The sequence below is a fragment of the Ranitomeya imitator genome, chromosome 5 (genome assembly GCF_032444005.1).
Source record: "Ranitomeya imitator isolate aRanImi1 chromosome 5, aRanImi1.pri, whole genome shotgun sequence".
Classification (NCBI taxonomy): Eukaryota; Metazoa; Chordata; class Amphibia; order Anura; family Dendrobatidae; genus Ranitomeya; species Ranitomeya imitator.
In genome coordinates, this window is record NC_091286.1 from 103,396,512 (window position 1) to 103,413,247 (window position 16,736).

A 16,736-nucleotide genomic window follows, 5' to 3' on the forward strand; every position below is an offset into this window, starting at 1 on the left:
CTACCCCTCCATCCTGTCCTCCGTGCCCTCCTCTCCTCTTAGGGTTGCAATTTGGGTTAGGGTTGCAATTAGGGTTAGGGTTAGAATTAGGGTTAGAATTAGGCTATGTGCACACGGTGCGGATTTGCCTGTGGATCCACAGTGGATTGGCTGCTGCAGATTCGTAGCAGTTTTCCATCACGTTTACAGTAGCATGTAAACCTATGGAAAACCAAATACGCTGTGCCCATGGTGCGGAAAACACCGCTCGGTATTTTCCGCAGCATGTCAATTCTCTGTGCGGATTCTGCAGCATTTTACACCTCTTCCTGTATCCGCAAGTGAAATCTGCACAAAAAATACTCTAAATCTGCGGTTTTTCAAAAACAGTGCGGAAAAATCTGCACACAAATCTGCAACATGGGCACATAGTCTTAGGGATGGAATTAGAGTTAGGGTTGGGATTAGGGTTAAGATTAGGGTTAGGGGTGTGTTGGGGTTAGGGTTGTGGTTTGGGTTGGGATTAGGGTTAGGGGTGTGTCGGGGTTAGGGTTGTGGTTAGGGGTGTGTTGGGGTTAGGATTGTGATTAGGGTCATGATAAGAGTTGGGATTAGTGTTGGGGTGTGTTGGGGTTAGTGTTGGAGTTAGAATTGAGGGGTTTCCACTGTTTAGGCACATCAAGGGGTCTCCAAACGCAACATGGCGCCACCATTGTTCCAGCCAATCTTGCGTTCAAAAAGTCACATGGTGCTCCCTTCCTTCTGAGCCTCGACATGTGCCCAAACAGTGGTTTACCCCCACATATGGCATACCAGCATACTCAGGACAAACTGGACAACAACTTTTCTCCTGTTACCCTTGTGAAAATAAAAAATTGCGGGCTAAAATATTATTTTTGAGGAAAGAATAATGATTTTTTATTTTCATGGCTTTGCGTTATAAACTTCTGTAAAGCACTTGGGGTTTCAAAGTGCTCACCACACATCTAGATAAGTTCCTTGGGGGTCTAGTTTCCAAAATGGGGTCACTTGTGGGGGGTTTCTACTGTTTAGGCACATCAGGGTCTCTGCAAACGCAATGTGCTGCCCGCAGACCATTCCATTAAAGTCTGCATTCCAAAACGTCACTACTTCCCTTCCGAGCCCAATCAACGGTTTAACCCCACATATGGGGTATCAGCGTACTTAGAACAAACTGGACAACAACTTTTGGGGTCAAATTTCTCCTGTTACCCTTGTGAAAATAAAAATTGTGGGCTAAAAAATCATTTTTGAGGAAAACATTTTTTTTATTTTCACAGCTCTGCGTTATAAACTTAAAAGTGCTCAGCACACATCTAGATTAGTTTCTTGAGAGGTCTAGTTTCCAAAATGGGGTCACTTGTGGGGGGTTTCTACTGTTTAGGCACACAGGGGCTCTCCAAACGCGACATGGTGTCAGCTAACGATTGGAGCTTATTTTTCATTCAAAAACTCAAATGGCGCTCCTTCCCTTCCGAGCCTTGCCGTGTGCCCAAACAGTGGTTTACCCCCACATGTGAGGTATCGGTGTACTCAGGAGAAATTGCCCAACAAATTTTCGGATTCATTTTATCCTGTTGCCCATGTCAAAATGAAAAAATTGAGGCTAAAAGAACTTTTCTGTGAAACAAAATTATTTTTTAATTTTACGGATCAATTTGTGAAGTACCTGGGGGTTTAAAGTTCTCACTATGTATCTAGATCAGTTGCTTGGGTGGGTCTAGTTTCCAAAATGGGGTCACTTGTGGGGGAGCTCCAATCTTTAGGCACACAGGGGCTCTCCAAACACGACATGGTGTACTCTAAAGATTGGAGACAATTTTTCATTCAAAAAGTCAAATGGCGCTCCTTCCCTTCTGAGCCCTTCGTGCCCCCAAACAGTGGTTCCCCCCCACATATGGGGTTTCGGCGTACTCAGAACAAATTGGACAACAACTTTTGGGGTCCAGTTTCTCCTTTTACCCTTGGGAAAAAAAAATAAATTGTGACTAAAAAGTTAAATGTTCATTTTTTCCTTCCATGTTGCTTCTCCTGTTGTGAAACACCTGAAGGGTTAATAAACTTCTTGAATGAGTTTTTAAGCAGTTTGAGGGGTGCAGTTTTTAGAATGGTGTCATTTTTGTTTTTTTCAGCCATATAGACCCCTCAAACTGACTTCAAATGTGAGGTGGTCCGTAAAAAAATGGTTTTATAAATTTTGCTGTAAAAATGAGAAATCGCTGGTCAAATTTTAACTTAAATGTTGTTTCCAAAATTGTATTGATGTAAAGTAGACATGTGGGAAATGTTATTTATTAACTATTTTGTGTCACATAACTCTCTGGTTTAACAGAATAAAAATTCAAAATTTGAAAATTGCGAAATTTTCTAAATTTTAGCCAAATATCCGTTTTTTTCGCAAATAGACGCAAAAATTATCGACCTATTTTACCACTAACATGAAGCCCAATATGTCACGAAAAAACAAACTGAGAATCGCTACGATCCGTTGAAGCGTTCCTGAGTTATTACCTCATAAAGGGACACTGGTCAAAATTGCAAAAATGGCCAGGTCATTAAGGTCAAAATAGGCTGGGTCACGAAGGGGTTAAAAGGAACGTACACTCTATGCTAAGGGACTGTGTTAGATATAAGTGATAATAATGTCTTCCTCCACCTCCCTCTGTTCCTAAATCCATTATAAGTCCCCCTTCCTCCCATCCAATCCCCAACACCCCTCATTGTCCTCCTCCCCTGCATCCCATTATTGTCCTCTACCCCACCCCATCATTGCCCTCTTCTCCACCTCCATCATTGCCTTCTCCACCACCATCATTGCTTTCTTCCCCATCACCCCATATCATTGCCCATTCTACCAGCTCCATCATTTCCTTCTCCCCACCACCCCTATCATTGTCTTTTCCCCCACCACTCTCATCATTGTCCATTCCACCACCTCCATCATTTCCTCCTCCCCCACCACCCCAATTATTGCCCTTTCCATGACCACCATCATTGCATTCTCCCCCAACACCCCATCATTGCTCTTTCCACCACCTCCATCATTGCCTTGTCCACCACCACTATCATTGCTTTTTCCCTCACACCCCATCATTGCCCTTTCCACCACCTCCATCATTGCTTTCTCCCCTACTACCCAATCATTGCCATTTCCACCACCTCCATCACAGCCTTCTCCACCATCACATCATTGCCTCCTTCTCCACCACTCCCATCATTTTCTTTTCCACTACCACCATCATTGCCTTCTCCCCCACCTCCATCATTTCCTCCTCCCCCACCATCTCCATCATTCCTCTTTCCACCACATCCATCATTTCCTCCTCCCCCACCATCCCCATCATTGCCCTTTCCACCACCACCATCATTGTCCTTTCCACCACCACCATCGTAGCCCATTCCACCACCTCCATCATTTTCTCCCCCCTCCACCATCATCATTGTCCTTTCCAGCACCACCATCCTTGCCCATTCCACTACCTCCTTCATTTCCTCCCCCTTCAACGCCCCATTATTGCCCTTTCCACCATTCCACCACCTCAATCATTACCTTCTCCCCCACCACCACCATTGCATTCTCTTCCCACCACATCATTGCCCATTCCACCACCTCCATCATTGCCTTCTCTTTTCCCCACCCCCATCATTGCCCATTCCACCACATCCATAATTTCCTCCTCCCCCACCCCCCCATTATTGTCCTTTCCACCACATCCATCATTTCCTCCTCCCCATCATCCCCATCATCCCCATCCTTGCCCATTCCACCACTTCCATCATTTCCTCCTCCCCACCATCCCCATCACCCCATCATTGCCTTCTCCCCATCAGCCCCATCATTGCCCTCTCATCCCCTACACACACAGACACACACAACACCATTTACCTTTCTGCACTCTGCACATTCCCCCGCAGTGCTACACACACACACAACACACACTCTCACACACTGCTCTGCCACAGAATCTCCTACGCCTTCCTCTCTCTGGCACAGCCGCCACTGAATGATGATGTCATCCAGCAGCGCTGATGTCTGTGTGAGAGTAAGCACGGGCAGGAAGCAGGACAGAGACAGCACGCTATAGCATCTCTGTGCCGGCTGTCTGCAAGTGGCCGATTCCGAAGTAAAAAAAAAACACCTTGCTCAGGTGCCGCCCCCCGCATCCTGGTACCCTAGGCACATGCTCTCAAGTGTCTAGTGGCAAATACGGCCCTGTTTACAATGACTGTTAGTTTAGCATGTCTTAAAAAGGTTGTCCACTGCTATCCTAAGGATAGGTCATCAATGCTAAAATAGTGGACAACCTCTTTAATATTCGATGTATTACATGAGTGCAAGATATCATATCCTGCTTCTGCTATATGCATTAGCGTATGCAGCTAGGATCACTGACAGCATCGTCATTTTTATGTCAATTATATCTTTACATTTATACTATACATTTAGAGGCTATAAAATGTTCATTTTATTTCATTTCAGGTTTTCGGTGGTCTGGTATGGATTTTGGTAGCTTCTACTAGAGTGTATCCTCTTGCAATACTTCAAGGATGGGTCATGTTTGTTTCTGTCACTTTATTCATATGCACAACCATTCTTCTGTTCATGTACATTGTGGGAGCTCATGGAGGAAAAGCAACTTGGACAACTCTGGTAAGATATGTACTACTGAATGAATGATGAAGCCTATTCTTGTATAATTGTAATTACAACCGGTTTCTGGTGTAACAGCTTTTATGAATCGGCTTCATAGCCTTGTAGGCATTAAGGCCCACATAAAAATTTCACTTCTAGCCATCTAATCGCTGCCTCCATTCTGCAAAAACATAAGCCCAGCATATATTTTTTTTGAGGATAGGAAGGCACAATTTTATATAAATTATTATTTTTTTGTTGTTTCTCAGTAATTTCAGCTCATTGTTTTCATATCCTAATGCATTTCCTTTTAAAAATAAGTAAGATGATTTTGTTTTTCAGTTTAATCTTTTTTTTTTTAAATGATGAACTCTGAAATTATCATGTGCCTGTTTGGTGTTTTTTTTTCTTCAAAAGAACGACCATATATAAAATAAGTTCATCTACTACAAGGATCCACTAGGTTTTTGTCCTGATGAAGAGGTCCTGCATTGACCTCGAAACGTGTTGACTTTGTAAACCTGTTAAAATAAAGTGTCTAAGGAAAATATCCGTGGAATTCTATTATCAGCAGCTCATCCAGTGACACTTCACCCGGATATGATCTGGCAATAATGACATCTGTCCTGGCAGATTTTATAATAATGTTGTCTGTCCTGCATTCTATCCTGGTATATTTCCCCCTTCCTGGAACCAGGGGTGGATTAAGGGTAGCCAGGGCCCCGGGCTGTTCAGACACTGTGGGCCCCCTGGTCATCTGATGGGGTCATGTGATGGGGTCATGTGATGGGGTTGTGACGCAGTGATGCGACGGGGTCATCATATACCTGAACCAGATGATTCCAGAAAAATAGTTGCTGTGTGAAACTATAACCTGTCAAACATCCATTGATCTAGTCAATTTACCCTTCATTTCAGTATATAGTATAGTATATAGTATACAGTGTATAGTGTCAGTGTATAGGTAACACTGACTCACCAGTGACGTCTCTAGGTGAAGTCCTTCATCTTTCATCCAGCACAGACCGCCATCACTTCATCCAGCCAGGACTCGTCTCTGCAGGAAATAACACAGTTATCTCAAGCTCCACTTTTAGAACACATTACTTAATTTTTCCCAACTTCTACATTACACCACATGAAGAAAAAGAGGCGACATAGTGTCACTCTACACAGTAACAGGACCGCCCCCCCATTTAAAACAGTGTCCTCAAAAAATAAAATAAATACATCACTGCAGTAATAATATCCCTTAATTAGCCCCTATGGTAATAATAATATCCCCCATCCTGGCCCCATGTATCTCATTCCTGGCTCCAGCCATATGTTCTCCCATTCTGCCCTCATGAGTATCCATCCTGCCCCATATGATCTCCCCATCCTGCCCCATCAGTCTCCATCGTATCCATCCTGCCCCAGGCTGGAACCCATCCTGCAATAATGTCTCTTGTACTGGCCTCTTCCTGTAAAAATGTCTCCCATCCTAGGCACCATCATGTAATAATATGCCTTATCCTGTAAAAATGTTCCCCCATCCGGTAATAATGTCCTCCATCCTTGTCCCTTCTTGTAATCATGTCCTCCATCCTGGCCCCTTCCTGTAGTAATGTCCCCCATTCTCACCCCATCGTACAATAATGTCCTCTGTCCTGGCTGCTAACTTTCCCCCGTCCTGCAATAATGTTCCCCATGATGGCCCCATGCTGGATCCTATCCTGTACTCATTTTTACCGCCCTATAATAATGTCATCCATCCTTGCCCTATCCTTGTAAAGATGTCCTCCATCATAGCCCCTTGCTGTAATAATAGCCCTCAACTTGGCCCCTTCCTGTAGCAATGTTACCTGGAAACAGGAGTTTAGAGTACAAACAGCTGAGATTATAGGTGAAGAATAAGTACTTGTTGAAGTTAAAAAAAACTTTCAGTTTTAGGTTTGATACTTATTTTAGACTTTTTTTTTTTTACATCTGACACTACCTAAGACTCAAATCAAGGTGTGTTTTTGACTGTACATTTATACTGTAGAACACTAGTAAAGGACTAAGAGTGTGGCTTTTTTTGTTAGGCAAAGGGATAAAATGTCTGGAACATGCCAAAAGAATGTTCTATGGTAAGACACACCTTAAAAAAAAAGCTGAATAAGTTGGTATGGCACTGAATGATTCACTACCTTAGCTCTGAACAATATGCATCTTATAATGAAGACAGACTAAGGGAATAAAAATGTCACTTGACAGGTCTGTTCAGCCCTTCCTTTCAGTGCACAATAGACCGTATCTGCAATAGTTTTGTAAGACAGCACTACACAGCGTGTACATAAGTAGTAAGTGTCATACAACGATTAAAGCCTAACCCCACTCAAACTCCCCTATTGCATATTATATGTTCTGGAAAATGCTAAAAATAAGGATTAAAACTTACAAACAACGTTTACTCTTTAACTGTGCAAAAAGTTAAGTAAATAAATAATTCACCACAAAATAAATATATATTTATGAAATTGAGAAAAAATGTAAATATAAAATGAACTCTAACAAACTAAATAACAATGAAAAAACCCTCTAACATAAAAAATATACAGTATGTATAATAGAAAAAGTTAAAGTCAATCCTACTAACCTGTCTATATCTTCAGTAGCATAACTAGCAATTGCTAGCAGCAATCACACTGACCATATATTAGTCTGGGACACAATATACATACATCCAAAAAATGCGAAACCACAGGTTAAAAAAATGCATGGAGCAGCAACCATTGGAGCCTGCTACAGACTTTTTGTTTTTGGATCACGCTGAGACTAGTGATGAGCGAGTATACTCGTTGCTCGGGTCTCCCTGAGCATGCTTGCTTGATCTCCGAGTATTTGATTGTGCTCGGATCATCAACGAAGCTGCATGATTTACGGCTGCTAACCAGCCTGAGTACATGTGGGGGTTGCAAGGAGGCAACGAAAACAAAATCTCCGAGCACTAACAAATACTCGGAGATCACCCGAGCAACAATGCTATTCACTCGTCACTAGCTGAGACGTATTCTCCATAGTTTATAATATGGATGTTTGTTACATGAGTGTTTTGTAATACAGTGTTAATATATTGACAAATATGGTACAAATTATTACCACCCCACTCTATCTGCCCTTACCACCTAAAATTAATAACTTTCTACTAAGGGACTTTATGCCTATTTTTGATCCTACCTTCCAACTTATGGTGGGAGAGATGTTAAATAAAGATGTGATTCTTTGTTGTAAAGCGTTATAGCAAATGTATATGTAAGGAGTTGAACATATTGCCCACGTTCTCCCTTGAAGACACAAGTATTAATTGTAATGTATAATGTGAACTAAGATATGCATTATTGGTGATAATGTTGTGTTTTACCCAACAGTAAGGAGAGTTAGAGTTAATGTTTTGGACTAGCCCAGAGTAGGAGTGGCTAAGGTGAATGGAGAGAGTACGCTTCCTGTTAGAACGTCAGATAGGGTCCAGCGTGCCTCACAAGCAGACCTAACATCTGGTCAGTCAACAAAGCCAAGTGACGTGGGTGTCCCTAATGTGAGTGGAGACCTGGACAGAGGATAGCGAGGTCCCAGTGGAGAGGAAAAGAAAGAGAGGTGACCAAAGCACAGAGAGATCGATCAGAGACGGGTTTTGTGACAAGATATCTAGCAGTACGGCCCCAAGTTTATAACTCAAAAAGGTAATGGGCCAAAACAGAATAAATAATGTGAGATGAGGAGAGTGCCCCAGGTGGGAGTTCCAAGGCGGTAGGAGCAGAGAAATTAAGTACCGACCATACTGGTAACCTAGATCCCTTAAGGGGAAGAGGAGGCGGGACAGCAGTTTGAAAACAGAACTCTCAATAACTGAACTGTAGTACTGAGCTGGGAGTTGGCTGAACTAATGAAGACAGAGATCAAGCAAGTAACAAGAAGGGAATTGAGACTGTATGTGAAAAATTTTCCGTATTGCAAAGTAAAGGTTCATCAAGTTGTGTACCCACTATGCACTGTATATATTAACCCCTTTCTGACATCGGACGTAATAATCCGCCCCTGTGCCATTGGCTTATTTGACTAGGGATGGATTATTACGTAATTTTTTTAAGTCGCGGTGATCACATTAAAATTCCAGCGCCATCTTACCTCTGGGTAGATGGTGTTATGGTGTTGTCATGCTGGGGGGTGTTGCCTCCCTCCCACAACCACGATCGCTGTGATTGGCTGTTCAATTCTGAATAGCCAGTCGCAGCATTTCTCCGTGTTTCAGGCAATCAGATCGCCTGAAACACTGATTTCCCAACCTATGATCGGTGCTCCAAGGCATTGCCTGGACCCACTCTGATTGGCACGATCGACGATTACCAGTCACAGGGCACAGCCACGGTATGACCTGCCCTGACCTGGCTGTGACCTGGCTGTGACCTGCCTAGGATCAGAGCTGTAAGAGCACTGATTCTAGGCTGGTGCTTGGCAACACCAGCGTCACCAGGACCAGCTCAGATTGGTGCAATCGATGTCATCATTCACAGAGCACAGAAGTGGTGTGAACACTCTGTGACCTGTCTGTGACCACGCTGTAGGTCCTCACAGTAGCTGAGGCTATCTGCAGAGCAGTTACGCTATTGGATCATCGCTGTGCTGGGCCTTGTAGTGCCACAGAAGCATGTGATGGTGCAATCCCTTACTGCTGAAGAACAAAGAACAGAGAAGAATGAAGACAGGACAGAAGAAAGAAGACCGAACAGAGAAGAGAGAAGACAAACCATCTGAAAGAAGATCCCTATCTCATCTCTCCTTTACCCCAATCCCCCTCTAGCCCCTTCCCCACTCTTTTTACCTCTCCACCATCCCCCTCTCAGAAGAAGGAAAAGCAAAGAAAGAAGAAAGCAGGGAAACAACTTTGTTTTGATCCCTGATCCCTGCCCTATCTCTCTCCTCATCCACACAATACCCTCCCTCCCCCTCTTCCCCTTCCCCCTCTTTTACCCCCTCTATTCCCCTTTGTGCCACCTCCGTGTGCACATCCAGCAGCCCCCGAGCATTGATCAGTGATGCAATTCACCGATCAGCACTTGTGCTCGCTAATTTCTACTATTCTTCCCCCCCCCCCTTTGTGCCACCTCCTTGCGCACATCCAGCAGCCACTGAGCTCTGATTAGTGACACAGTTCACTCATAAGAGCTTGTGCCTGCTGTTTTACACTTTTCTTTTTCACCACCCCTTGCACCACACCGTGCGCACATCCAGCAGCCGCTAAGCTTTGATTAATGATGCAATTCACTCATCAGAGCTCGTGTCTGCTGTTTTCACACTTTTCTTTTTCACCACCCTTTGCGTCACCCCCATGTGCACATCAAGCAGCTGCCGAGCTTCGATGAGTGAAGCAGTTCACACATCTGAGCTCGTGCTTGCTGTTTTACACTTTTATTTTCATTGACTTTTTTTCTTCTATCTTTCTTTTCAAAGAAAAAAGTTTAAACCAAGCACACTATTACAAACACAACTAAATAAAATACTGACACAATCATCACATACATAAAAAAAAATGTCATCAAACTCATCCCAAAAACGCTATTCAGTGGAGGAGGCATATGGTTTCCTTACTTCCAGTACTGATAGTATAGTGAGGGAGAGGATCCCACATTTCTTTAGTTTTGAGATTTGTCCTCTTTGTCCTCCTCCTTGCACTCTTTCTCTTCCTCCTCCTTGTCTTTCTCTTCAGGTGTTGCTGAACCGCCGCAACAGAAGGTAAAGCAGCGCCACCCATTCCAGAAGATGAGCCAGCGCCCCTCATTACTGACCCCTTATGGACCTCGCCCCCCGAAAATTATGAGCCACTGATTCCTGGCAGAATCAGGAATCAACTTTGACGCCATCGGCCTCACAGAACCAGACTTTTTAAAAGTTTTTTGAGGATTTTGTTAACCTCATGGGGGGTTTTGTACACCATGATTCATCATTTTCTAACTGGTCTCCTGTAGATTCCGTTGAAAGTATGCAGTTTTGGGGCCTGGTCCTTCACATGGGGATCCAGAAGATGCCAGAACTTTGGCAATATTGGAGTGTTGATGTTTCCTACAACACTCCAGTGTTTCAAATGGTCATGGACTGGACACGGTTTGACTTCGAGGCCATTCACAAATTCCTGCATTATACCGATAATGAACGGTGTCCAACATTAACTGACAAAGTTTGGCTGGTCATCGAGCACTTCAACAAAAAGTATGTTGAAGGATACATGCCCTAAAGGGACATCTGCATGAATGAGTCCATAATTAATTTCATTCGTGGATAACTTTAATACCAGCATCCCACTCTTCAAGTGCCTCTCTGCGCGAGGTACCACAGCCTGCAGTACTGTCCGCAAAAATCAGAGAGGCCTCCCAAAAACTAATAGGGTGGATGCTCAGAAGGGGTGACAGCACAATGTAGTGACCACCTGCTGATTGTCAAGTTCAAGGACAAGAGGGATGTCTTTTTCTTGACCACCTTACATGGTGATGGTGACACCCTCAGCACTGTACGAGGTACCTCAACACAGGTCAGCAAACTGGACTGTGTACTGAGGTACAACAAAAACATGGGGGGCATTGATCTCTCTGATCAAGTCCTCCAGCTGTACAGTGCTTTGAGAAAGGCCAAGGTGTGGTACAAGAAGCTGGCCATGCACATCAAACAGATGGCAATGCTCAATGCTTTCCTGCTGTCACAATGTGCATGCCATACCGTTACGTCATACCTTAAGTTCCAGGAAGTAGTGATGAAAGCCTTAATTTTTGGAGATCAGGAAGGATCGGGCCCTAGTACTTCTGGAACTGAAGGTACTTGAATCGTACCATGTCAACATTTTCCGGTGGAGGTCCCTCAAAGTGGACAAAAAGGTAATTAGCAAATGAGGTGCCGAGTGTGTTACAGAAGGGGAATATGCAGGGACACTATTTATCAGTGCGACCTCTGAATCAAAAAACTTGGCCTGTGTATGAAAGAATGCTTCAGTCTGTATGACACTTCCATGGACTACTAAATTCATTTCTGACTTACCCAACTGACGTATGACAACCTGATGAACACTACACAACTGACGTATGACAACCTGACAAACACTACACAACTCACGTATGCCACTACATTATAAAAATCACATACCAGGAAACAGTAGATTAGTTGCAAAAAGGGAGCACTTGGTGGGAATTACCACTGTTTAGGCGCATCTAGATAAGTTCCTTGGGGGGTCTAGTTTCTAAAATGGGTTCACTTGTGGGGGGTTTCAACTATTTAGGCACATCAGAGGCTCTGCAAGCGTGACATGACACCCGTAGACCATTCCATCAATCGTATGATGCAACTCACCTCTTGAAGTTTGTTTGAAGTCATTGTTCTGCTGGAAGACAAATGACCTAGAATGCCACCCCAGCTTTCTGACACTGTGCACTAGATTGCGACCCAAAATCTGTTGGTAATCTTCAGATTTAATGATGTCTTGCATATATTCAAGGCTCTCAGTGCCAGAGGCAGCAATTCAACCTCCACCCAGAAAAAAATCATTTATTTGAAAGAAAGACACAAACTCCTTTAATAATCTTAATTAAGCCATACTTACGACCTCGCCCATTCCCCTGATGCCCTCGTCATCTGCAAATAGGCAGCATGGTGGCTCAGTGGTTAGCACTGCAGCCCTGGAGTCCTGGGTTCATATCCCATCAAGGACAACATCTGCAAGGAGTTTGTATGTTCTCCCTGTGTTTGCGTGGGTTTCCTACAGGTACTCCGGTTTCCTCCCACATTCCAAAGACATACTGATAGGGAATTTAGATTGTGAGCCCGAACGGGGACAGAGATGATAATGTGTGCAAACTGTCAAGCGCTGCGGAATATGTTAGCGCTACATAAAAATAAAGATTATTATTATAAAAGAGGCAAAAAACAACAATATTCCTCACCTTTCCACAGAGATGCTGCTAATCCATTTGTCAAACTGTAACGAGGTGGCAAGGACCCTCAGTTGCCTCCTCCTTCCTTATATGTCAGACATGTGTTCCCCCTGTGATGCTCTAATAGTTGGCTATGTATCAATGTGTCTATATGTCTACTATGGTACTACTGTTTACTGTTATGGTTGTATGTGTACTGTGTGAATTTCCCTTTAATTCTATGCCTTTGTAGTGTACTGCAATATGTTATCTGTTGCCTATGTGCATATTAGGGACAGAGGTGGTTAATAAAAGGAGGCTGGACTAGCAGCCTCCAAGAAGCAGGAAGCTCTTGTTTCTGCAGCAGTGCCCAGGCAGGATTGCTTGAGACATGACGTGTCCCTGTCTGGGGCAGAAGGGGCCGCCATCTGGGTGAATATGTGTGTCCCCGTCTGGGACAGAAGGCACCCCCCATCTGGGGGAATACATCTGTCCCTGTCTGGGACAAAAAGGACCCCCGGCTGGGGAATACAGACTTGCCCATTTCAGGAGGCTCTGCAGCATCAGGAGCCTAATACTCCCCTGAAGGGAGAAAGTGCTTCCCAGGACCCCTGGGCAGTGGAAATGGGCGCAAAGACTGTGTGAGTTCCCTCCAAGAGACTGTTAGCTCCAGAGAGTCGAATGGTAGCTGCTGCCTTTGCTGCTGCAGCCGTTGCTGAAGGAGCAGCACCTGTGAATAGGGCCAGCTCAGGAATTGTACCTTCTTCTCTCCCTTATCTTTATTAAACAAGTTGCCACCGTTGGGCCCTAGAAAGTGTGTTGTGTGGGTGCGTCCAGAGGACGCCATTCCAGCATATTGAGCAGCCTTGTGACAGAGGTAACCAACTGTGACCTGGGGCTGGGACTAGAACTGTCTTTTCATGTGCAAGGGGCTGGGGTGCTCACTGACTGTGACCTAGTGGACTCGGCTATGTCTACCACCCCGTGCCACCTTGTTACACCACGACGGGTCTAGCGCTGCTACATATAGATGGCAGGCTGCATGGTTGCATGATGTGACCATGCAGCCTGTCATCCAGTAGACACTGAACACCGTGTGATCAGTGTCTGCCTATGAACTGCTATTCCCTGTCTGAGGGCACCGCAAGAGTGAGAAAGTTCTCCTGCTCACAGTGCCGTCCGACAGGTCCTGCGTGTTCACAACCAATTGACTCACTTCACCTTTCTGAAGGGACCTGTCAGACAGAAATTCTCACTGTGATCTCCTGTGAAATCAGTGCTCTCTTCTGGGGTGAGCCTGGCTACAACTCCACTCCCCAGGTTCTCCTCGACTTCTCTCCTCTCTCTCCCTCAGACTCTGACTGACTAACTCCACCTCCAGGCCAGAACTTATAAGGAATCTCCTCTGAAATTAGGTGTTAGAGCTCCCCCTTCTGATCTGGAGTAGGAAAGTGTTGGATGCTGGTGTTTCCTGGTAAGGGTATCCCTCCTTGCTTCCAGGCATGACATCACCCCTGTGAGGGAGGCAATTCCACTGTGGCAACCGGACTCCTGGGGTGCCACATTGGCACTTGCTCTCCCCATGGCTTTTGTGCAGTTGTTGTGACATGTGATCCTGGCGCCCAATCAGCGCTGGCGTTACTGTCCCCGCCTTTGTATGACTTGAACATGTAGAGGAAGTCAGGGTTGTGGCTAATCTCTGACTTCCTTTTCATGTTCAATTTGATGGAAGGCAGCGACAGTTACGCCAGCACTGATTGGGTGCCGGGGTCATCTGGCAACTTCACTCATATATGCGATTTTCATACCTACATTAATGTGATAACTAGCTTTTCTTCTTGGCTTTCTCAGGTTTTCACTGAACATCGAGAGAATTAGGGATTGCAGTATGTTAGCACGTGACTAAATGTGCAAATCACATATATGCTTGGCGATGAGAATGGGCGCCAAGCTGAATTTTTGTCCTAGGTGCTGGACAACCTAAATACATCTCTGGGACAATATATATAACATGTGATGTCCTGTAACCAGGCTCAGTGCTGATCAGTCCAGTGCTGGATTCTGTATTGTCTGTGGTCCCTCTGAAGTATAGGGAGATTTATTGCAGTAGACTGAACTTTCCTACAGATCTGATGATGCTGGAGCCGATGATCTAGCACTGACAGGTCAACTCTGAAAGTTCAGACTCCTGCAATAAATCTTAGAGAGCATCAATAGAGCAACTGTTGAAACTATACAGAACCTGGCCATGGATTCACCCGGAGGAGAGCAGCATCCTGGTACATCCTAACTGCACCGAGAGCAGAAGCTCATACTTACTGATAACTCCTGTCTGTCCCATCCAAAAAGTTCCTCTATGGCAGGAAGAAGTTGCAGCTAGGAGCTACCTACACTTCAGCAGATAGCTGCATACAAGGTGCAGTGTGGGAGTGTCTTCACCACTGCAATACGGCTGGCCTGCACAGATACAACAAAGGCGGACCACCGGCGGCCTTATGGCATTACATAGCCTATGATCCGTACACACTAAAGTCCTTTAAGGCAATAAATATCAACATAATAAAATACATAGGACACGTTGACTTTTAAATGGAAGATTTTGGCCACGGCCTTTATTAAATTTAAATATATAGCTCAATACGTTATTACCCATATGGCAGCTTAGCCAAAGCTCAAGCCCCATTTACCATTTAGCATCATGCTCTCCATTAAGTTCCCTGAATGACTTACCCAATGACCTGTGACAAAATAAAAGTAAGGGAGGGAGGGAGGTGCAACACTTTAGGTATGGCAGTGATGAGGAATCACAACTCCCCTCATCACTGCCCTCTCTTTATCTTTTCAGCCCATACTTTGTTTACATTAGCCTGTCCTATCAGCACACGTCACTGGGGAGAAATCTACACTTCACCCAGCGACGCGCAACTGACTGGACAGGCCCACCCCCAAGGTCTGTACTCAAAATATATATATATATAAATACTGGGAAAATATCGGTGGGAAAACTATCCCAGCACAAATTAACCCTTAATGGAAGCTACATCAGCGGCCTGGAAATGTCATGCATTACCCTCCTAAGGATCCGGGTCCTCCCAATCAGTTGCTTAGTGACTGGTCCAGGGGCATATTCCAGTATCACTCCTACTGCCAGGACACAGGAAACAAGTACCTCATCCATGGCTGCCACCACGCACCACTTTACATATACGGCTCTGGCAAAAAATTAAGAGACCACTGCAAAATGTTCAGTTTCTCTGATTTTTCTCTTTATAGGTATATTTATTGAGTAAAATTTACATTGTTGTTTTATTCTATAAACTACTGACAGCATGTCTCCGAAATTTAAAGCTAAAAATGTATTTATTTGCAGCAAATGAAAAATAAGGAAACAAGTTCTTATTTATTTACAAATAACAATACTCATGTTTAACTCAGGAAGAGTTCAAAAATCAATATTTGGTGGAAGAACCATGATTTTTAATCACAGCTTTCATGCGTCTTGGCATGCCTTCCACCAGTCTTTCACACTTCTTTTGGGTGACCTTATGCCACTCCTGGCACAAAAAAAATAAGCAGTTCTTCTTTGTTTGATGGCTTGTGACTATCCGTCTTTTTCTTGAATACATTCCAGAAGTTTTCAATGGGGTTCAGGTCTGGAGAGTGGGCTGGCCATGACAGGGATCTGATGTGGTGGTCCTTCATCCACACCTTGATTGACTTAGCTGTGTTGCAGTGGGCATTGTCCAGCTGGAAAAAAACAGTCCTCGGAGTTGGGGAGCATTGCCTGAGCAGAAGGAATTAAGTGTTTTCAAGGATAACCTTGTATGCAGCTTGACTCATATGTCCTTCGCAAAGATTAATCTGCCCAATTCCAGCCTTTCTGAAGTATCCCCAAATCATCACTGATCCTCCGCCAAATTTCACAGTGGTTGCAAGACACTGTGACTTGTACGCCTCTCCAGGTCTTCGTCTAACCATTAGATGACAAGGTGTTGGGCAAAGCTGAAAATTAGACTCATCAGAGAAGATGGTCCAATCCTTATGGTCTTGTGCAAACTTCAGCATGGCTTTCCTTTGCTTCTTATTGATGAAAGGCTTTTTTCTAGATTTACATGAGTTATTTTTTCATTCAAATTAATTTTGGGCTATTCCTAGCATTTGTTTGGCCATCCAGCTTGTCCTATTGC

General features: G+C 44.3%; 1 protein-coding gene across 1 annotated transcript in view; it reads left to right on the forward strand.

Moving 5' to 3' along the window:
* The window catches only part of MAL (mal, T cell differentiation protein), a 75,035-nt gene that overhangs the window by 32,550 nt on the left and 25,749 nt on the right, over positions 1-16,736 (forward strand). Inside the window, exon 2 of the mRNA XM_069768998.1 lies at positions 4,481-4,651. Within this exon, the coding sequence (XP_069625099.1) occupies positions 4,481-4,651 (171 nt within the window). The remainder of the gene's footprint in view (positions 1-4,480; positions 4,652-16,736) is intronic.